Here is a 24,730-nt window from a genome sequence, read left to right on the forward strand (position 1 = left end):
TTTTAAGAGATATCCTTGATTCAAATGGAAAAAATAAATAAATAAAATCAACAGTGTTCACAATTTGCATGAGCGTGCATTTTTAAGTTTGCCGTGCTCGCACTGCTGTTTGGATGATGGGTATTGAAGGCTGCCCCAGAGCCCCATGGGGGCATACCCCATTTTAACACCTTTATATCTCCCTTTCCTGACATGTATTTGAGAAAAGGTCGAAAATATAAAACAGAGGACTTTTGGGGGGATGGAGGGGGAGGGGTGCTACCCCCAAGCCCCTTACCCATGGAGGGGTCAGTAGCCCTTTAAAACAATTTCATATCCCCCTGCCTGAAGCTTCCTATCAAGTTACTGGTAAGTCAAAATCTAAGCATGAATTTCAAAACAAAAATTAAGAGATGTCTAATGATTGCAATAGGGGCCTTGCATTTTTGAGAGGACTGACTGACCAGAAAAAAACGACCGCAGTAGGTGAGGGGGTTGCCGGGGCAAAAAAGGTTCAAAGAACTTTTTTCAGCTACTGGGGGTGATTCTAATTGGCATTAGAATGGCAATTATGAAATATATAAGTAGAGCGTAATGAAGTAGATATCAATGCTAAAGCTTGAATTACAGAAATTTTACGAGGGGTTTTTTTCAATTATCCTTTTTTCATGTATTACAATATATTCACAATTTGACATGCATAGTAACTGCAAAAACTACTGGTGGTGTAATTTTTCCATGATGTGAGAAAGATTTGAAATCAATATACATAAAATGTGTACATGTAAGTGCTTCAGTAGCCTTCCATCATGCTACACTGACCCTCTACTTCTTATTTAGTAAAGCCATTAAAGAAAATGATAAAAATAATAGAAAAAGCAGAGAGATAGATAGCTTACAAGTGTAAATTCTCGTCCCCACACAAGATTTTTTTTCTGTTAAAACTATTATACAATAAGACAATTGCCCAAGATGAAATCCAAAACGACCCAAAGAAATAGGGACAGAATGCATGGCCAGCATCTCTCTACCATTTCTCTGAACCATTTATACACAAAATACAATTTAAAAAGTAGTTTGTAATCATAGAAGCAAGAAGGTAAGATTGTGAATGAATGCATCAAAGCACAAATGTTTTTGCAAGAAAAATGATTAAACAACTTGTGGTATAACGACAGAAGTCTGGATGGTTTACAATCCTATGAAGTGATATCAAAATCCCAAATCTCCATTCCACGCATGATATGAGTATTGTGACAAACCACTTCAAAAAAGACATCTCAGCAACAGGAACAAGATACATGTGTTAGCTAACAGCATCACCAATCTACATTCATACACTTTGTTTGTTGGTTTAAAAAAAAAAAAAATTCCATCCATTTACAGAGGGTAGAAGACCTTTATATTTTGCTGAGGTGTCATATCATGTCAGAATAGGGCTTAAGAGGTGAGAAAACATGAGTAATATTCCAGGTTGGAGAATGACTAATGTCTAGAAGCTGTTTCTAAAAGAGATTTGCACATAACACAATGTGATGCTGCTTTGGGAAGGCAGTACCATGTAGTAGATGTGATCAAATGAAGTTAATAAACCCACTACTGTATGAGCTGATTTTTTTTTGCGAATGACATGCTAAGAGAAATTTTTGAGATTTGTTGTTTTTGCGAATGGCACACAGCAGAATTAGTGAATAGGTATGAAGTATTCCAACTTTCTCATGCCAAAACATAGCCTACGTACACACACAGACTCGGTCACGTAAGTACACGTACACACAAGTGTAGGATTACGTGAGTGCATCGTGCATTACGAACATTAGACAGTTAGTAGTAGCAGCTAGCCATCGAGAGGACGCAAGCACATAATTTTATGCTGATAATTTTGCGCTCCGGAATGATGAGGTGCTATTATTTTTGTGTGTGATTAAATTTGCGATAATATGCAATTGGCGAAATTCGTGATAATAAAACCCTCGCAAAAATAACAGTTTATAGTGTAATTGATAAGACAACACATACATGTAGTTCAGAAGGAGTAAATGATAATTTCATTCTTCTTAAAGTGCATGCTTTATCACTACTTCTGAACATCAATGCATAATGATGTTTTACTTTACAATACATGCATGTATATTGCGAAACTGTTGACAACAAAGTAACAATAAATATGGTTTGAGGTAAACATTTCTATGTATATGAAACTCTACAGCATAAAATGTAATTCTCAAATAATGGAAATTGTCACAGCATATCAAAGAAGTTGTATTAGTCACATTATGCAAAATAAATGTACAAGAATGCCACAAAATCATATGTCTCATTTCAGAAAATTGAGTTTGATTGACTGATGAAATATGTACAACATTGATTTGGGCTACTACATGTACGTGTACAAGGTCAAATAATAGTATTCATACTGCTGATGTGTCAGAATAAACTGTCAAGTACCTGATCTTCAATATCTTTTAAAACAAATCTATCCCTATTAATGATACTGTCTATTATGATTTGCTAAATTAGAAGAGCTACAGTTTGAAAAATCTCTGTGACCTGGGCTAAGGAGGGGGGGGGCGATCTCTCTCTCCCTAGGAGTTCCTCCTAATAACATACGGTGTGGAGCGGTGCAATTAACTCGCTGATAACACTGAAATCGTTTTTGAATATGTAACAGTCATCGAAGCACCCATGTTGTCAAGCTCACTTTATCAACGAAAATTCCCCCCGTCGTATCTCCTCTGTTTGTCGGGGGATTTCACTATGAGGAATGATGTAAAATGATCATCTCGAAGTACATATGAAAAATTGTATGACCTATTATAAATGATGACCCATTTCTCATTTTATCAAACATTTCATGTTCAGTTGTCTCCAAAAACTACCGATCAACCCCAACAAAAACTAGCGTATATGGGACTGTACTATTGAGCATGATGTCATCATCTGCGATGTAAAGTGTGTACGACTCGGTAGATTGGTGCTCGTATTGAAGGTATGAAAATGCATTCTGTAGGATTTTCCAGACATATATCCGGACGCAAGGGTTTATAAAAATGATATTTCACAGACATTTTCTTTAATAGTAATTTAATAACATATTTGAATATCTCTGTTGTCCACATTTTAGAAATGTGTAATTTTATACAATATTTCAGAATTGTATTTTTCTTTTTTCATACAAAATCTCTCGTCTTATTTTCCCCATTTTTCCTTCGTTATTTACAAAAAAAATGTAACGTATAGTTAATCTGATTATTCCACTTTAAAAAAATGTAAAGATCATTTACATTTATTGTCATATGTCAAAGTTATGGCAGGTTTGCTACCTGTTTATTTGAAAGCAAGGTCCAATCACACAAAATCTGGAGTTAATTGGACCGCTCCACACTGCCTGATAAAAGAGTTCTAAATTGTGTCTTGAAGACTAAAAGAGAAGGTTAGGTTCTGGGAAGAGGTGAAAAATAATTTGTGAGCATCATCATTGTACATATTATGCAAGTGTGAAAGAACAGCAGATAAAACATGTTCCCTGAAAAGCATGGCTCTTCTATCTAATGCCTCAATAATCTAAATATGGCATGTAACATCATAGAAATCGGGACAGATTTTTATGCCACATGTTCATGTAGTCCTATATACATCTTGTTGTGTACAGTGCTTGTAACTACAAAACTGGACCAAATTTCTTATCATTTTGATGATTCCAGAACCTTGCAGTAAACACCAATACTTAAATGCTAGAAGATCGACCTTTTTTGATCAATTCCGTGTTTCTTTCATAATTAATCGCATGACCAGAACTCAACTATATCTTTAAAACAAGCCCTGTGCCACCCTACTAGTATGGACAATTTTACATACTCCCATGCTCAACTGCGAAGGGAAGTTTGACCTGTATCTGGTATAAAGAGTATGTAAACATATGGTAGGTTTTTTTAAATCCTCAATGATAGAACAAGAAGCATGTGACACTTTTGACTGAATGAAAACTGTCTAAGGCTTAACTACTGGAAGCAACATTCTGCAGAGATAAAATGCTTTTTCCTTTGAAAGATGCATGACTAGCACCAATTACCGGTACACTACATGTACATGAATGGAAATTTTTCTATAAATCTAATGTAGTGTTTTATTATATGTATTTTCCCCACTTAACAAAGTTCTACTCCTTGAATAAAAAGTAATGTGAAATATACACAAATGCACACAGAAATTTATTGTAACATTCCTCACACAGAATGAGAAAATGGCACAAAGACCAACTGAATAAACACTGAGTGAAAACTGAAATACAGACTTCTATTCAACTTTTCACGACAGTGCTATACAGAGTAATAAATGAAAAATATAAAGAAATACAATTAGAAGCATCTAATTAATGTACTCTGCGCTGCTTGGATTTGATCTGTCCAAAGCCAAAATCACATCTTGGAATGGGTATGATTAATCACAGCAATAATCCATACAAGCAATACCTGTGTTTTTTACTCTTTTTCTTCTTTCCAGATCTAAGGGTAAGCATGTCATATTATAGAAGAAAAAAAAGTTGGAAGCAATGTTAGAATTTGTGCTGTTCAAATGTTCACATTAACATGTATGACACAGATAAACAAAACGATAATACGATGACAACAAATACAGTTGAAATAAAAACATATAGAGAAACACACAGATAAATTAAAGTCACAAAATAAATCTACTCTAAAAAATATGAATGTATGCACAAGATGTGGAAGTTTGTAGGAAAAAAATGCAGAAATTTCTAGAATTTGAAGGGAAGTCCAAAGCGACATTAGGTGCCCGAGAGGTTTCATGGGTAGGTTATTAATTGGTGGAAAAACAGGGTGGAATTCACAGCATAACATGGCATGCAAGGAACTATAGTTACATTAATTAATCATCACTATTGGGGCTTTTTCAAATATATAAAAAGCAACTCTTGCTTGTAAATAGGAAAAGATGTAAGATGTAAATGAGCATTTAAGAAATATAAAAAAGACTGACAAGACTTCACGGATGGGGATTTTCTCACATATTTAGATGCGTTTTGTGTTTTCTGTCTATTGAGAATCAAATTTGTCTTAAATAGCAGTATTATACACTGAAGTTTGGAAATGAACCAGAAAAAATACATTAAGTGATTAAAATGGGGAAAGACAATAGTTTGGGAAGAGGATAACAGATATTGTGGACATTATACAAGCACATAGAAATCCATGAATTAAACCAGAAAAAACTTCATTTGGGATTAAAAAAAATTATTGAAAACAATTACTCCTGTACAAAGTATTTCACCTACCTTTCGCTAGCATTTTCACAATATATCCTTGCATAATCTTGCTCATAAAAATGAGATTTATGAATAAGTTTTATTGTATTAAGTAATCAATTAATCAATGCTTTGATTTCATATAGGAGCTCCTTTTTGTCTTCTTTTGTTCTTTTTAACTGTTTTTCTCAAAAAGTGCTACAATTTTTAATATTCAACTGCAAAATCTGACAAATAATTTTGGTGAAAATGTAATGCATGATTCTTTTATCATTTGATTGTTCCAGTGACAAAGATTAAAGATACACAAGATTGTATTTAAAGTGATTCTCTGAATGGGCAACACGACAAAAGACAATGCAAATCATATTTATGGCTGTAATCTAAAAGAAAATCACCATAACACAATGAAGTGTGAAAGAATATTTCATACAGAAATACTAAAACAAAACTACAATGAGTCATGGAAATATGTGTTATAGTTGATATGAAGAAACAGACAGAGGGTGGAAATTGGAATGAATAATGATGTTAGACTAGAATACAGGTGCAGAGATATACAAAAGCTGACCAAGAGACACACAAAAGCAACTTTTTATCCCCCATTTTATCACCAAAATCAAAGAAGAATGACAAAGTAAAAATCAATATGAGAGAAGAGACAGCAAGGTAGTTAGTTTTCTATTTCTTGTGAGATCTAAAAAACTTGTACAATAATTTTCAGTCACTTTGGACTCATTTTCCTTCTCCCAAACTTTCATCACTGATTCTGACATAAAGAAAATCTATCAAATCTGACACCAATAGCTGAAGATAAACAAATATTTCAGTGTGGAAATACTACTCTCCAAATACTCATTTCTTTGTGAGAGAAAATAAAAGTGAGAAAAGAGAAGTAATGAAATAAAAGTCAGTCTTTGTTGAGTGAGTTTGTTCATGTGTTATAGTTAATGGGATATTGTGGCTAGTTAATTCAATGCAGTAAATAAGCACACATATATTTTGTTTAAAGAATGAAAAGAACATTCAGTTTGGTAGCAAAACTCAAAGACTTATTCTCATGAATATTCACGATGTGATGACCATGCAAAAGTGATACGTGCAGCAGCATGCGCATGACCATGCACATGATAGTTTTTACTCAAGAAGACATGCAAAAAAACTTTTTTTATTAAGATGTGTGTACAGTTAAAATATAAGAAAGTCATGATTGAAAAGAAAGTAAAATCACTCCCACAAAGAGAAAAGACAGTACAGAAACCATGGGAAATACAGTAGATGTGTAGGTAGTGCTAGTAATACACAATTCAAATTCGTTTAGCATAATGTCATCAAGAATAGAATATTCATTATCCACACTAGAAATGACACAATGTGGAAATATAGTTTATGGATCACTTTGTCTCTCTTGCTAAGAAAGACATGTGAAGGAGAATTAGATTGAGATTACTTTCACTACATATTTTAGCATTGTCACAGAGGTAGGCGTGGATAAGGCATCCATTACACACAAAACAAGTATTACTGAATGTTCTTTTGAGAGGCCAGAAGTATGTGAATGTAACCATTGACACACATATTGTAAGAGTATAACAAAATCTAATCAGGGCCATTTTAAATTCAAGTTTAAAAGTTAAAAAATTAGTATTTTCATCTGCTACCATGTATAACTCTACCCCTCTCACTAAATCATAATTGCCAACACTTTCAAGAAATCAATTCTAGCACCTTCCTGTACTGCCTATAGATATACATGTACATCGATCACTCCATATTTTGTTTGGTTAGGCTTTTAAAATTGCCCTAGAGTTGATCTTTTGAAAATGTTTGCTATCATGTTTCTGTATGCATTTTCTTTCAGCTACGAACTTTAATAGCTGCAGTTCTTGGCTGAAAAATAGAGAGTACTGTACTAAGCCTTTGGTGTTTTTAATCTTTATCATTTGAAAGATAGAAGCAATATATATCTTAAATATAGAATGAGAGAAAGAATGTGATTCCTGTGGGTTTACAAATCTCTTCATTCCTATCCCAGTCACATCACCAAACAGACTCCATATTAAAAGAAAGATAGCCTGGCCAATCTGGGTAATGAAACCTTTGGTTCAGTCTCTGATCGGTCATGGAATGGAATTGAGGTATGGACCAAAAATCAACAAAGGTGGTCTAAATCGAAACCATCGTTTAAATCACCAAATGACTATGGGCTGCTTAAAAAATATAGAAAACAAATTTTAATTTGCTTGCCTTTATTTTAAAGAATTGCATTTACCTGGTACTCTTGAACTTTTTGGGACCATGGTTTACCTGTTAATTAAAATTTTCTTTGGGAGTTACAGCCTTTGCACCTATTACCATATAGCAAAATATTTCACATTCAGTGAAAATATGGAGTTGTAGAAACGCATAGATCCATCAGCTTGTCCACTTTTGAGTGTATGTCTACATTAAACTGTACTATTTTTTATATTTTTTGTATGTATAACTGCAAACTTTCTGATATGCAAAGTGTATGCTGATGGAAACCTACTCAAATCCATGACACAAGATTGTAACAAATTTGATACAAATCTCCTACTTTAACGTTTTTCAACTTTTTTTTTAGTCACAGCACCTTTTTAAGAAATAACAAGTTTTACATCACACCAACCAAAATTCATCACAGTAGGTTCATTTTGCATCACTCAAGTACCCACCAAGTACCATCTACCAGGTACATGTATTTGATTGTAATTTCTTTGTTTGGTACAAGTTTTGTGTTTTGTAATCCAAACACACCAGATAAGAAGTAAAATTATGCATGCAGGGACACCAACAGCATGCATACAAAAATCACACATTCAGTCACCTTGATACACGAAAAAAGAGCATCTAGGTGCTAAGAATTATCCTGTTTCTATATGTTGAGAGTTAGTGAAGCTAACGAGTGAGGTGGAATGCAATTTTTATACAAAAAAATATAAGATATATTTGGGTACCTCCATGTTAAATAGAAGGATATTTGGGCACCTTGTTGCCCAATATGGGCGTATATTCAGGCACTGCGCTGCCTGAAATCATCTCATTTCTAAATGTTGTAAATGATCAAAGCGAGCGATGAAGAAACATATTATCTCTAAGAATATTATTTCCTCAAGAAAATACATATACTGTACATGTAGAAGTTTCCAATGTTTTGTTCTTACAATATTGACGTTCCCCAAAGTAAATTTCTCTCCCTGCACCCCGGTATGAACTATGCTGTCCTACTATATCTACATTTCAAACTAATGATATTTCTAAGAAGTGTTTTAGGAAAGTGATTGCTTGGCTTTCAGGAGGAAAATGAACTAGATCTGTAGATTAAAAAATATCCCCTTAAATTACTTACGCAGGTGAGCCTAGGATAGACTTTTTATCTCCAAAATGTCCATGTGATGCGAAATAGAGAAATATTTTTAGAAGTTCCTAGAGAATTGCTGTACAATTCGTTCACATGAGCCTCATGTTCCATGTAAAATCTTTCAGCTCTATTTAACAGTAAGAAGGGCAAACAAGGTTCATTAGATGGCTTTTACAGTTACAAAATATTGGATGCTAATCTCGTAAGTATACTCATTAGAATTGTGGATGTATATTTGACTAGCCTACACCATACCCCATAGGAGGCCACATGTTTTCCATTTTTCTTGTTTTGCTTTTAATTAAAACAATAAAATGCATTCTACTCATTTGGAAATTATATGTCAACAGTTTATTAGCATTCTCTCATTCTCACTCTAACAAAATACAGAGATCATGGATAAATCGTAAACAGCATTAAAAGTTTAAACTCCTGTATATATCTCAATTTTAAAATCATGTATACGGTATATCCGTTCTTGGATGTTCCAACATTTATAAGCTAATGCTTAGTGATGGAAAAACAGAGTTTCTCATTGTTGGAACATCCAGACAAGTAACAAAGCTAAATATTAATCATATAACAGTTGGAGACTGTCAAGCTCTGTGAGAAATCTGGGTGGGTGGCTTGATTCTCCTTTAAACATGGAGAAGCGCATATCCAACACATGCAAATATGCCTTTCCTATACAATCTTTCTCACATTTGAAGATACTTAGACCGGACCGCACAGAAAGCCTTGTCTATGCATTTATTAGCAATAGGACTGATTATTGTAATGGATTATTATCTGGCTTGCCAGATTCACAAATAATTAAGTTGCAGCAAGTTAAAGGGGAAGTCCACCCTGAAATTAAGTTAGTTTTAATAGGAGTAGAAAAATGAGAGAAACAAGTCAGTGAAAGTTTGAGCAAATTCCGATTAAAAATAAGGAAGTTAGGATTTTTGAAGTTGTGATCAATCAAACACAAATTGGCAACTCTATGACCTATCATGCGAGCTCAACTTCCATTTGCTCAGTACTAAAAAAATCTAAAATTTTCATTTTCCCTCAAGAAAAATTTCAACCATACATGCACCCTAAATATAGTAATTGCAAATATGTTTCTATACTCCCCCTGCAAGGAACAACTATACATGTATATTCCGTTATCAATAACGAAGAAAACATGATTTTATGGAATATTATGCACAAAGCAAATGAAGGAGAGCTCGTATAATAAGTCACAGAGTTGCCAATTTGTATTTGATTGATCACAACTTCAATAATTCATAACTTTCTTATTTTCGTTCAGAATTTTCTCAAACTTTCACTCACCTGATTTTCTTATTATTCTGCCTCTATCGAAACAAACTTATTTTGGGGGTGGACTTTCCCTTTAAGAATGCATGTGCAAGACTTGTGTTCCTTAAACTGTTCCCATGTTACACCTATTTTAATTAAGTTACAGTACATTGGTTGCCAATAAGTCTTGAAGATTGCACTTTCAGTTGCACCACTCCAAAGCCTTGGAATAACCTACCACTAGAAAGTCTCATCTGTTGCTGTCTTCAAAGGTTTGATGAAGCTGTACTTGTTTACAGTTTTGTTTGATTTCTGATTTATTTTTTTTTTTTTTTTTAATTGTGTGTCTGTAAATTTGCACTTTTAGGTGTTTTGTTTTCACCACAGTGCAGTAGAGTATATGTGAAGCTTCCCTATAAAGTAATCTAATTATTATTCATTATATAATGTGCTTTTTTTTCTTGGAACATTTTACACCAAAATAATACTCTCAATCTACACACTGAAGATCTGTTCAATTGATAAACTGCAGTTTATTGTACCTGAATTTTGTTGAATATATGCATTTATGGATGGAATAAACTACTTTAACATGTACCCCCTCCCCCTTTTTTTAAATTGAAATAGTGAAATAAAAATATGGAATGTGACAAAGCTCAGATCCACTAAAGAGGATCTTTACCATATTCACCAAATACCAATATCTATAATTATGACACATAATTAATTGATTTACTTATGATCAATGCTGACAGATAAAACATTACAACATCTAACAAACTCAGGACAGTTATGGTCTTACATGTAAGTCAAAAGAATTCAAGTTTACACAAGTTGGATCAAGATGTGTGGTGTCTATCAAAGGACAAACACATCTATTTTGTTTCTAATGAATACAACGTTGAAATCACATAAAAGAAACACCATTTACACTGCATGAGTAATTCCCTGATTTTGTTCTTTGACATTGAAAACATATGAATGAGTATATATCTCTATTGAAAAATAAACTATAAAAGGTTGTCTCAATTAGTTTATGGGTTAAAAGTTCCATTCTCTATCGTTTATCTTTGAATTCATCATTTTTTGTCAAAAGGCATTTCATGACAAAGTTCAAGGAATCATTAAAGTAAAGATATTCATCCTCATTTACATGTATCTCTATTTGCCATTGCACTAGGTCACAGGCTAAATAGCCCTTTTTAAAATAAAAGATGCCCAAGAAAATATTCAACATGGGGGAATATGTCTGGATATCAAAGGAAACCTCACACTAAGAAATAATATAAATTATTCGGAGAGCTTTATTATATTCTTGCCAAATAATATAGATTCCCAATCAAAGTGTATGAGAGAGGTATAAAGCAAGAATAGTGTACAGTTTCTCAGCACTACATGGGCATTGCCATTTTCCTGATAATGTGACGTACTATGTGAAGTCATTTATCAAGTACTAAATGTATTCAAATTTATGGATGCTTCTTTCCCAGGTGTGTGTGTGGTGATGAAAGCATTTCATTCACCTGCTACTACCATTTGTGTTACAATTATCAGAATGTAAATTGCATAAATAAGTTGATATTCTTCTGGGGTGAATTTTTTGCATGAATCAAATAGATTTGTCAGCTGTTTTTTAAAATATATAACAGGGGAACAATACTCAAATATTTATTTTTAAATAAATGAATTATAATTGTTCCCCGTTATATATTTTTCATCATTTATATAATTTTTAGCTTCTCGGCTATGATTTTCCTTCATTGAAAAGAAAAGATTTTGTTATTGAATTAAAAAGTCTTTACGACTAAAGCTTGTCGCATGATACAAGTACAAGTTCACCTGGTACGTCACATTATCAGGAAAATGTCTGCACCCATGTCATGCTAAATGCAATACATCATGCCAAGAATGTTTTCATTTTATATCTCTTGTACACTTTCGTAAGGAATATATTGTACATCAAAGGGCAGAAAAACTTATTTTGGGGGGGTGAGGTTTCCTTCAAGCTTCTAACTTTCTTATTTATTCCATTCAGATGTTTAATTTTTATATCAGCTCTTGTTAAAGGCAGGGCTGCACTACTTGTAGCTACTTGCACCCTCTACATGTATATAGCCAACAATGCCTAAGTGGTACCTGTTGATCCCCCATGGTCCCCTTCTCCTTACATGTATGTTCATTGAGAACTGATTTGATTAAATAAACCACCTGCCAGTGACCACGCAGGGAGGTCTAATCCCTCCTAGCCAAACTAGTGGAGATAGGCTTTAAAACATTGTCAGTATCATCACCATCATCACCTTAATCACCATCATCACTTCTATCTTAAAACCCTTCTGACCTCCACACCATACATGCAAAATTCATAAAAAACAACTTACTTACCATCTATCTTTGTATGTATTGTCTACATTGTATTATAATGTATATCATCATCACCATCATAATCATCCGCACCATCATCATTACCATCCTTGTCTTCATCTTCTTCATCAATATCAACATCACTGTTATATCAGTTTAATAACTACATGTAATTATTTATATTATTTTTAACATCATCACCATCTCCACTGTACTTAACAACACTTCAACATCATTATCACAAAAGTATTTAAACTTCTTATTTGTAGATTTGTTGTTGTTGTTTGTTGAAATAAAAAGCTTTCATTGAGGGTGTTTTATGTTTCCATCACTTTCCTCCCAAAGCTCCTTTTTAGCTATACAGAGCTACATTGCTGAAAGCAAGTGCACATGTATCTGGGCCCCGTCTTATAAAGAGTTGATATCAATCTTAACTTATTTGCGGTTGTTATCAATAATAGGCATTTCTATAGCGCCGTCTATCTAGAAATTCTATTCCGAGGCGCACTAATTATTACCCCGGCTTTATTAAGCCTAGCTGCCATTACAGCGCTCTAGCATGTCAAGGATGTAACTCCTGTCAGGTACCCATTTACCTCACCTGGGTCGAGTGTGGCAAATTAAGATTAATGCCTTGCCAAAGGACATTAGTGCAGTGTCTGGGATCAAAACCTTTGAATTTCAAGTCAAGTGCTTAAACCACTCGACTATGACTCTTTTACATGTACATAAGAGATAGGGGACTGCAAACTTTGATTTGAATCAATCACAACTCTTTACAAGATGGAGCCCAGGTTTATTATTCATTTTGTTGTTATTATCATGACCATTATCATACTGGTAATCACTTATAACATAAGAAAGCATCTTTTGGGGGAACCGATGTTACATCTGGTCAGCACCATGGTTCCATGGCATGCAAATATCAACAATAAAATAATATATATATATATATATATATATAATATATATATATGTATGGTCCAAGGTCTAAATATCATGTTTACTACATTTATAAAAAGTTGGAATGATTACTTTATAAATTACCCTGAAAAACATTTCACATGTACATATGGTATATCTTTCACACAACTACTCAATAAAAATGTACCAATAAAATGAAATACATACATGATTGTGAGCTATGATTTTTGCAAAGGAGGAAAAAAAAAAAAAAAAAATCTATTTTCTATGTCCACTGAAAGCTTCCATATGTCTTCAAGGGGAAACGAAAAACAAAATAGGGGAGAGAGAATGATATAGAATATTAATGTAAATGCGTGTGAAAGCATTTGTTTGTAGGGTTAGAAGAAAAAAAGCAAACACTTTTAAGACCATAGTTAACATGAAGTACATCTATTGATATATTGCTTATCATATTCTCATATCTATTCACCCAACAAATACAAGAATACATTTCAACATCTTAATAACTTACAATTTGTTTCAATGGTAATACATTTTACAATTGATACATTTAAATTGTATCACTCTTTAAAGAACTGCAAAATATACACTCTGGATTTTAGAGGAACATCATTCAATTTTAGAACTGGTTCTGTAGAGTTAAAGACGAAAGGTCATGATAGCTGCTGAACTGTACTGGCATGACGACGCATTATCGCAAGTACATACGACACATGTGTTTAGAGCAGTTATGAACAAATCAACAAGTAACGTGATTGAAAGACTATTATAATAAATAGGGCATTAGATTTACCATCCAATACTGCTTTCATTTTAATCATATGTTGGACATTCATTTTGAAGCATGCAGCACAAATAGAGGACAAACAAAAAGAAGAAGAAAGAAAAAAGATGGGAAGGGAGATCCACTTACCTGCTATGCTTAGACTTGTGTGATTTTTTCTTCTTCTCTTTTCTTGCTGGTGAGTGACTCTCAGACCTAGTATAAAGGACAAAAGAAATCAAATATCCTTTCTTGATGGCCAACCTTTCTCTATGATACTCAATTTCTATTCTTGGTTTCTCTTTCCATATGTTGTGGTACATTGAAACAAGAGCAAAAACTGTTGATGCATGTTCACTTTAATATGGAAATCCAAAAGAAAATCATCAACATTTGATATAAATTAATGACTCTTGAAAATGTAAGCGAAAACATATACACTGTATACTGCAACAGGAGACAAACTAAATAATAAAATAAAAGACAAAATATGACCAAGTTCATGTACATGGATTATATAGGATTCCAAGGTTTGAGAATTGAAAAAAATAGAAAATTGTACACTTGTAATATTTCACATGATTTCCTCACAAATACTGAAAATAGACAGCTGATTTTTTTTTATTTTCATTTTCAATTTAAGCAACCAATAATGGTAACTGACTCTGTAAGAAAATTTGTTTTAAATAATTCACATGCACTATTACAATTAAACACTTTATACAAGAAACCATATTTCATTCCTAATGTCTCCAAGTACATAGTTGTAATATCTCAGTTCTCCCTGGAGAATATTAAACATGCCCCACTGCACAACCAGGTAATATGATAAAGTGCAAGAGCAAGGGGGACAAGAAAATATGCTAGAGTAATGTAAGCTAGAGTAATGTCATTAAAAAAAAAATCATAAATTGAGAAATATCATTTAGACTAGTCTTGGCAGTCGGTAGTGGTATTTGCATGAAAATGAAACCTCTTTCATCTCTCACAATCGGTCAGTGTACGGCAATTAGTATACAAATAATGAAGCTTATGAGTTCAATAGTGAAAAACATGAATTATTTGTGTTATACAACATCAAAGTTGATCTAATAGAACATTAGTTTTTAAACAAATTATGCTTTGCTCCTTATATTATTATTATTATATTAAAGATAAATTAAAGTTGGCGTCAGGTCTTCTAGATTACATTGAGATTCAGAATTGACTTGAATTGAATTGAATTCAGATTGCCTTCACATCAGATGCACGCAGCTAATATAACGATAATGGGATACGAGCAGAGCAGAGAGGTACGCAGTCTGCATATATCCAAAAATGCATGCGTGTTGAATAGTACTCCAGCGAATAGTACCCAAAATGCATGCCCGTGCAATAGTATATCTATTGAATATCATGTGACCAACAATCCTCCAATCAAACGACAAGAATCTACTTAGGTGTTGTGTAACATCTGATAATACTGCTTGACTAATCTATGCCCATTAGAGAATACTATGACTGGTGTAAATAACTTGAACATTTACAGATACTTATCTGTATCTATATTGTTACGAATATGCAAATTCGATATGTTTGGAATATGCTAATTTTCAGAGGGACTGTATGCTAGAGTTGAGTATAATAAACCACGAATTCAGATCAAAGGTAACCAATCGTCTCAATTTTCTTATTATATAAATATTATTCTAAGTTGTGAGATTGCCCCGACCCAACAATATCTCTTTTCATTTGTAGGCCCGAGTCATGACTTATCCTTTAAACAATAACTGACAATTGTGGATAGGCATAACTGCCAACATTTGGAATTTTCAATTAGTAACATTTAAGTAAAACTGAATATCATGTGTGCAAAGCGCACATCACGAGCGCGAAGCGTGAACTCTCGTTAGCCGGGGTCCAGGGCCCGCTTTAGGGCCCTGGAAGCGCTGGGGTCCTAGATGCTCTCTGGTGCAATCTGAGCCTATTTTAGGGACCATTCCCCATAAAATTCAACCCAAGTTTAAAATGGGTAATTGAGAAATTACAAAAATGAGTAATGAGAAAAACACAGGTTTACCTGCCTTCCCTGGCACTTGACTTATTGACGAACACCACTTACATAGATCTACTCTCCCATTCTACTCATTCAGAGCTCTGTATGTTGCAGATTTTGCCCTCTTCTTGTCCTCTTTTGTGCTCCATCTTATTCACAATGATCTCCTGTTTTTAACCAACAACGCAACACACGGTATATTCAACTCTAGCGCATGCATGTACTGAATTGCTGTTTGCGTGTACATATTTGTATACCGCGTGTGTATTGAAATACAGCTAGCTGTGTGTTAAGCGAATGGTTCTCCGCTCTTATTCGAGTGCGGTATTCCATACGCTATTCAATGCATCGCACGCAAGTTAAGTTCGTAGCTGTTGCTAGAATCGGTGAGCTGCAGATGTCGAGTGCGTAGGTGCATAGGTATTTTGTACGAGGTTGCAGATTTTAATTTTGTACATGTTCTATGTGATTCGGCGAGATTTTTGTCAAACGTGGTGGGTTTTCGAGAGATTTCGAAATCGATATTGAAATGAGTCAAATTTGTAACAAGTATTCGTAATTTCGTAACAATTAGAATTTTTTCGTAACAGTTGGCAGCTATGGATAGGGGGTGGGTAGTAGAGGGCGTGAAGGGGATCCCTTAATTGAGGTCTGTCCATTAGTCCAAGTTTGATCTTTTAACATATTGATAAAAATATAATTAACAAGGAAATTGCTGTTGCCCTCTCCCCTTACTTATCATAACCTTGAATTTGCCATCAAACATTCTATGAGAAATCATCCCATCTCTTGAGCTAAGATTATTAGACAGGGCTGTATAATCACCGGCTTCTGTGTCCACTTTTCTTTTTCTTCTTTTTAGGAGGAGGGGATGGTGATGGGCTTGGGTCTCTTAAAATTCTGTAATAAAAGAGAAGAAATATAGGGGGGAGATAAACAAGACATCCATGGTTCAGGAAAATGACCTTGAAAAAATTATGAAGGAGACTGTCCCATATTATACAAGCAACAATAGTAATGGTTTATGAATGATACACGATACACATCAAATTGAGAGTTGGGTCTCAAAGTCAAACTTTGTTTCAAAAATATTGATTGAAGGAAGATATTATAATTGTTAAATAAATATTACATAAATAGTAAAGGAGTTATTGAATTTCTTCTTTCCTTTAAAAAAAACTATCTATAGGCTTCCTATCCCTGGATCAAAATGATATAGCACATAAAAGAGAAAATTGGTTTCTGATGACAACAGTCCTGTTTATTATGCTGACAGCAATGATGATGTCTCCTTTTTTTCACCTGAGTGGGTATAAATGTATTTCTTTGCAGATGAGTAATTCCTCTACCAGGTATTAGTAGCTGAAGAGTGATACCTTAAAAAAAGGGCCCCAACCCATCAAATTGATTTCAAAACCACGACCTCTCCATTCCAAGATTTCCACCATAACTGCCACGAGCCTCATATAAATATCACTATCTCTATTACCTCAAAGGGTCACACATTATACTTCAACGGTTCATACAAAACATACAGAATCAATAGCTATGCTAAGAAAAGGTATTACATTTTCATACTATGTCTAATGTTTCCCTTTAAAGAGAAGGTTGAGGTCTAGTTTGGAAGAGTATCACAGAAATAATGTCCCCTGAATAGGATTGCTCTTCAGATGCCACCATATTCGAAATATGACGAGAAATAGCTAAAAAAAGTTGGACCAATCTTCCCAGTCATATATGTGTGTAGTCCCATATACACATTTCTGTGGGCAGTACCCATGACTTTTTTAGCAAGATTGAGTCAATTTCTTATCATTTCAATGATTCTAAATGGGTTATTAATTTTTTTGACCACTTTATCTTTAGAACTAACTTACTCATATTTCTTCTCTGCCATAGCCTTTGCTTCTGCTTCCTTAGCCCTTCTCTCTGGGTCAAATGAGCTGCCATCAACGTAACCATCCTTGATACCAAAAGCTTCTCTTAGTTTAGCATTCTGTTTCTCTTTAGCTTCTGCAATCTCATGTGTGCCTGTCAAACTATCAAAAATAAAAACAAGCATATCTTTATAATTATGAAGAGTTTAATTTCAAAAGGAACTAAATCAATTTTTGTAACTTCAGAGAAAAAAGAAATTGTTTATCAGATTCCGTACCGGGGTCCATGGAAAAGCGATATTAGAAGTTGTATTTTTTCATAATTGCTCCCAAAATTTAGGTTGAAAATTTATTTTGTTGAAAGACGGGTACTTAAAGGTACTATGTCCCATTTGCAGGCCAAAAAAATGAAAAAGTTAAATTCCAACTGCATTTGAAAGATAATACTAATTTAGAACTTCCCTAAAAAAGGTGGGGCTTGAAAATGTCTTCAAGTGGGAAAATAACGACTATTAGTTGTCAAATCGACTTTAGGGCTATAGAGCCCAAAAGTAATAGTCTTGATTTTCAGACAATTGTACCGAATGGTCAAACGTTTTATGCTGCGCAAAGATTCAATCAGTTTAATCTTGGCCATCACAAGCAGTGGGTTATTGATGTAGACAAATGCTCATGTACCCTTTACAACTCTTTTCATGTATGTTATTACCAAAGAAGAAAAAAAGCCAGTCAGTCACTCAATAGTGTCTGACAGTGAAGTCTAGCAAGTAAACGGGTTTCCTTGCATAATTTGAATATGAGGACACTGCTAACGTTTAAATTTCACAGATAGGACATACATGACATATTCATAATTCCAGCAAAGTTCTACAGCATTTGAGGTTGGCTGCAAAAGGGACATAGTACCTTTAAGTGAACAATGTTCTGATATTAAGAACTCAATTTTCATCAAAAGTGGATTTAGCTCTTTTTGGAATTAAGCTCTTCATATGCAAATTTTATGATTCAATCAACTTTTTTAGTGTTATAAGTTGGGAGTTAAAATACTTCTTGGCAGCGTATTGGGGGCACACAATTTCGACAGTAAAGTGGGCTTTTCATTTAACTGAAAACAGGATGGTTGGATTGAGATATAAGGTAAAATGTACTATTTGAAGCTGAGATGTGTTTGGCCCGTACAAGAGCAAGCTCATGCTTCCATAATAACCTGAATTTGCATCTAAACAAAGGTGTAATTTTCAGTTCTTATAGCAGGCAAGTTCCTTTCTTTTATCATCTACATGCCGATATGTGACCCGGTACCCCCAAAACCACCAAGAAGTCACCATTAATTATTTCTAGTTCAGGTCTAGTTCTAAAATAGTAGATTATCAGTTTTAAAAAGTAATTATAAGTCAGATTATCTCTCCTGCCATTGACCACATAAACAAGTAAACATGCTTCAACTTGTACACCGTGGAATGTGTTTAGCTAATTAGACTTACGTTGCCCTCTCAGGCGTTGCTTTGCCTGCTAAGTCAGAGATTCCTTCCTTCTCAAATAACATTTTCCGGAAAGCGATCACTTTCTTTTCGATCTCCTCCTTGCTGTACGTTCTGAAAGATAATAAATAAATACATTTACATCAATAATACAAATTTATATCAAATAAAATTAAATCAATAATATGACCATCACATTTGTATCTTTCTGCCCTCTCCACTATTCATATGTTTCAATTGATCATATACACCTGTACTGCTTATAAAAGAAATGCTATCCACCACTATTTTTTCTTAAAGGGCAAGTCCACACCAAAAATAACTTACTTTCAATAGATGCAGAAAAATCAGACAAACCGATCAAAACAAGTTTGAGCAAAATCAGATAACTAATAAGAAAGTTATGAATTTTTAATGACATGAAAAACTCTGAAAATCACGAGACAAATTGGCAACTCACTTATGAGTCGTGTCACGTCATTGCCTAACTATGTTGTATGGTCGAACCGATTTCATTCTCATACAACTAAGCTGCAAAAAATTCAAAAGAGGGCCGCAAGAATAATATTGAACAAGACATATGACACACCGTCGGCTGATTTGTTCACAAGTCTTAAATGGATGACACTAGACAAGCGGTTTGAGTTAAGTCGCGTTATGATGATATATAAATGCGTTCATAACTTAGCACCTTCTTACCTTCAGGTAGGCTTAATCAATCCTAATGATGTACATGATCATCATACAAGGCAAATAGACAGTGGATGTTTACGTGTGCCTAGATTTCACACTGATTGTTATAAGTGTAGCCCAATTGTTTCTTCCATATTTGAATGGAATAAGCTAGATAATTCATTGAGAACGGCTTCCTCTGTCAATTCATTTAAGAGATTGTTTAAACAAAGTTGTAATTTGTGAATGGCTCAGCCGTACATACACTACGTGCATGTTCTGTAATATTTACATGACTTATTCACATAATTGCGACTTAATTAATATTTTCCTATTGACATTACTGTTTACTAGGTTAATGATTATATTTATTTTGCAAACGAGTATTATTTTTGTAACTGTTCTGTATAAATGTTATAAACGATGTAAATATGTTCATTCAGGGCCCCATGGAAGACCACTACTTGTTGGTGAATGGGCTACCCTGTCAAAATATTAGAAATAAATAAATAAAAAAAAACTATCCAGAGATGCCAACCTTATAGGATGGCTGTCAGTAACATTTACCATATTTGTCCGTAACAAATGGGGGTCTTTCCGGAACGCAAGACACTGCAGCATAATTTTCGCGCAAAATGTACACAAACACCCAATCACTCTTACTGCATTTCGAACCTACCATTTTTAAGTCCAAAATAAAGATGAGCATAAAAACGTTTTTTAAAATCTGTTTCCTGTCAAAGGATCTACTCCTCGGGTACTCGCTCTTTTGAGTGAATCCATGATAATATTCAGGAAGAAAACACCTCGTTCAAGCGTCGAATGGCAAATTCGAATCCACAGTCAAATGGCAGAACTTGTATCCTACACACGCACACGTACACTCACCAGTACCACAGACACACCAGCCCAGGCCGCTAGGCCCGGCGTTCATGAACAAGAACACACCGCATACCGCACTTGCAATGCGCCCACTGAATCACCGAAGTGTTTGCTACTATACTTTGAATGGGTATTGCGGGTGCCGCGCGCACGATCATCTACCACCATGCTCCCCCAAAAAACACACGACCACACGTAGCATACTAGTATAAAAACAGTAATAACGGCGGCCGTGTTGTTTCAGATTTAAACAAGATGACGGCGGACAGACCATGTGCGCGAAAGTGCCTATCCATTGTAGTCAAATTCAGTGAACTTATGAGTAAATGCGTGCGACATGCAGCGCTGTGTGCGGAGGCTATGTGATAAGGCGGCATTGGCTATAATGTATTTTTATTTATCGTTTCCCCGTAACCTTTTGATTGTTTACCGTAACGCCGTAACAAGAGCATTAAAACCGTAACAAATACGGCGAAACCGGAACAGTTGGCATCTCTGAACTACTGTATCCAGCAATTGTTTCCTTTATATTGATAATATAAATTTCTTATTTTACCCCTAAGAATCTTATTTCTTCACACCAGCATCCAAGTTAAATTGAGTATATGTTTTTGCGTGGATGCACTATAAATTAAATCATGTAAAATTTGAATTTAAACTATTTATATCAAAATCAATAATTATGAACAAACAATATTCAGAAAATTATCAAACGTTTCAATTCATCAAAGTTCATGAAAGATTTTGTGAAATGTCATGCATGCAATATGATACAAATCATATAACCTGGGCAAAGGCATGGGGAAATCAAGTTTTTGGGGATAAAAAGGGAAATTAATGATTAAAATACATACCGGTAAAGCAATTGATAAATAGTGAGTCTGAGGACACAACGTCACAAATTAAACCAAATTGGCAATTTGAGTAGTAATTTCTATTGTTCCATAGTTTTACATACTTTTAAAAAAAATAATACTTTCTTACATGTATTACCGGTAGTGATACGATTTTTGCTCAAAGTTTTTTTAATCGGTTTGTCTGATTTTTCTGCTTATATTGAAAATAAGATATTTTTGGAGTGGACTTGCCCAGAGCTGCCGATCTCCAGAACAGAAAATCAGTAATTTTGGGAATAAATCAATAATTTCCTATGTGGTGCTATAAATCTTTAAAAAAATGGTATGCCAACACTAGGCGGACGCATGCGCGAATGATTATCTGAAATTTTTGGTGATTTTACTCGCACAAAGTTGCTAAATATTGATTTTCAGGTCATTACAACACATCAGTTTTCCATGAAAAATTGGCTTCTATTGACAGAATACTTGATACTTTTCCATCCTTGTCAGCGAGTGTTAAATGGCCGCCATACTGCACAGCACTCAATACGATAATTCATATTTACGCCCCCAAAACACCCTAAAACACCCCAAAACTCGTTTATTCCATACCGATTCCAGGAAATCCGTACTACACTGTAGTTGGCAGCTCTGCTTCTACAGTAGTCTCTTTTAGTCTTTCCCAGTTCACACCAATGTGTATTTTCCTCTATACTCTGTATGCATGCATGAGACATACATGTAATATCTTGCAAAAATTATCCTAATTTAATCATTTGCTATCGGCAGTACAATTTCATAATGTTACCCTGAACCTACCCTTGTTCCTCCATAACCTCCTTCATCTCTGTACACTTGAGTTCTACTTGTCGCTTTCTCTTATGAGCAAGGATCTCCTGGTTTGGAGGTCTGTAGAGGAGGGCCTCAGCCTTCTGTATTTCTTCCTCAGACTTGTAGTCCACCTTCTGCTTCTGGTTGCGGACCAAGGCAAAGTTTCGCTGGACATAGCCATTGGTACCGCTACCACGGGCCGTCGATAGACCAACCCCATTATACATGGTGCCTCAGATAGCTCAGATGCTAAAGCATAGAGAAAAGGTTTCAAAAAAAAATTATTTGCAAAGTATTGTACTGAAAGTGATTCTACAAATAATAATACTACCCAAATTGTTCCTAAACAGGTAATATCAATTGAATTCTGGCACACTTTTTGTCAGGTTTTATTCTATACTTCCCTTCTTGGATATATACAGTACATCAAAGGTTGGGAAAGAAAGCAACGGATATCTTTTCAAGATATCAGAAGGCGTTTTGGCTATGATTGGTTAAGACAGATACTCATAGCCAAAACGCCTTCTGATATCTTGAAAAGATATCCGTTGCTTTCTTTCCCAACCTTTGCAATATGTATTGCTGAATTCCTAGTCAACGCATGATTTGCCTGTGTAAATAGACAAGGGAGGTGTCAATTCTCGCTACCCTAAATAGGTACGAAAATCTCGAAATTCGCGAGACGAGGTAATTTTCACTCTCTCGGGTCGTCACTACAACTTCCGGTATAGAGTCCCATCCCGCTGGCGCTAGCGCCTGTGTTCGCTGTGCAGAGTTTTCACGCACGCTAAAATCGATGCCAATCAGTGTAATTTGTACAGATTATAATATGCAATGGAAAGCTTCGGGCAGAATTAGTGACTTTAGCACAAAAGGCCGTTAAACTCTACCATGAAAGAGAGGGTTGTGATCACGAACGCCTGTACAGGAAGCTGTGATGTCGAAAAGCTATCCCATAATGCAATGCGCTTTTCAGGATTTTCCCCGGATCTCGGCAGAATCGCTATTTGGGGTAGCGAGAATTAACCTAACCTTCCCCTTGATTAAATCTATGTTGATAATACCGTTATAAATTAGATTTTTGTTTCAGAACTTGCATGTACACAGTATAATGATTTGTTAGAAAGGCCTCACTAATTCAATTTGGAAAATATGTGTTACAGTGTACACAAAGAGAAAACTAAAATGTAAATGTGATACTCTTTTTAAAAGATCTTGTAAATGAAGAAAAATGATACATTTAACTAAATCAACAACAAAAATAACAAAACATAATGTAAGTACACTACATTCATCAGGCCTTAAATTTCGTCATTTTTAGGGCAAGGCCAGTTTGGCCTCGAGTACCTCATATTTTTAAGGGCACCAAGGCCAAAATATTTTTACAAAAAGGGCATCGAGGCCAAAATATTTTACAAAAAGGGCATCAAGTATGAGGCCAAAAAAATTGATTCTATTTTTGTTAGATGTCATGTGTATTTTATGAAACTTGTGCGGGATCAATTTCCCATGACTTTTAGCACCAGCTTCTTCACAGAATGTATAGAGGTCTACGGTACATACAAACAAGGCGGCGGCCCGCAAGCCTTAGATTTAGCAGCCAGGAGCAAGGGGCAATTTTTTTTTTAAGTTGCCCTTTGACACGGGAATTTACCAGAGCAAGGGGCAATTTTCCAAAAACAGATAGGCCCCTTATCTAATCATAAGTTCAAAGAGAGTCTACAAATGTTAATTTCATAATGTGAATAGATCGAACGATCAATTTAATAACTTTTTAATCTTAACAATATGAACAGGAAAGATTGATTAAGAACTTAAAACTTGCACATTAAACAGTATTTTAAAGTAACTAAAAATATTGATGAACAAATGAATAGATAAATTGTCAATTTCACAAACATCGAAAGTCAGAAGGACTTGGCAAGTTTACCGGGCCGGGTTTCCCAAATCAAAATCGCACCTCACACACAAACCTTCCGCCACTCTCTCGGTAGTAGGAGCAAATTTGAAGAAATTATCTTTTTAACTGTTGTATACAAAGGTCTAGATAGGCCTAACTAATGAAATAAGATGTAAAAATGTCCTTATAGACATTCGACAGCTGAAAGTGACACGCTCAGCTCAGTTGCGTAACGTGCATTCACGAAA

At 34.6% G+C, this 24,730-nt stretch overlaps 1 protein-coding gene across 3 annotated transcripts in view; it reads right to left on the reverse strand.

Annotated features, from left to right (window-relative positions):
• Window positions 1–24,730, reverse strand: part of LOC584224 (serine/arginine repetitive matrix protein 2) — a 47,242-nt gene that overhangs the window by 15,082 nt on the left and 7,430 nt on the right. For all 3 annotated transcript variants that reach the window (XM_011678504.2, XM_003726217.3, XM_030992315.1), the window contains exons 2-6: window positions 22,571–22,831; window positions 19,362–19,472; window positions 17,878–18,039; window positions 16,826–16,900; window positions 14,116–14,181 (exon numbers count right to left, since the gene is read on the reverse strand). In XM_011678504.2, the coding sequence (XP_011676806.1) occupies window positions 14,116–14,181; window positions 16,826–16,900; window positions 17,878–18,039; window positions 19,362–19,472; window positions 22,571–22,809 (653 nt within the window). In that variant the 5' untranslated portion in view covers window positions 22,810–22,831. The remainder of the gene's footprint in view (window positions 1–14,115; window positions 14,182–16,825; window positions 16,901–17,877; window positions 18,040–19,361; window positions 19,473–22,570; window positions 22,832–24,730) is intronic.

The sequence above is a fragment of the Strongylocentrotus purpuratus genome, unplaced genomic scaffold (genome assembly GCF_000002235.5).
Source record: "Strongylocentrotus purpuratus isolate Spur 01 unplaced genomic scaffold, Spur_5.0 spur5_scaffold_2, whole genome shotgun sequence".
Classification (NCBI taxonomy): domain Eukaryota; kingdom Metazoa; phylum Echinodermata; class Echinoidea; order Camarodonta; family Strongylocentrotidae; genus Strongylocentrotus; species Strongylocentrotus purpuratus.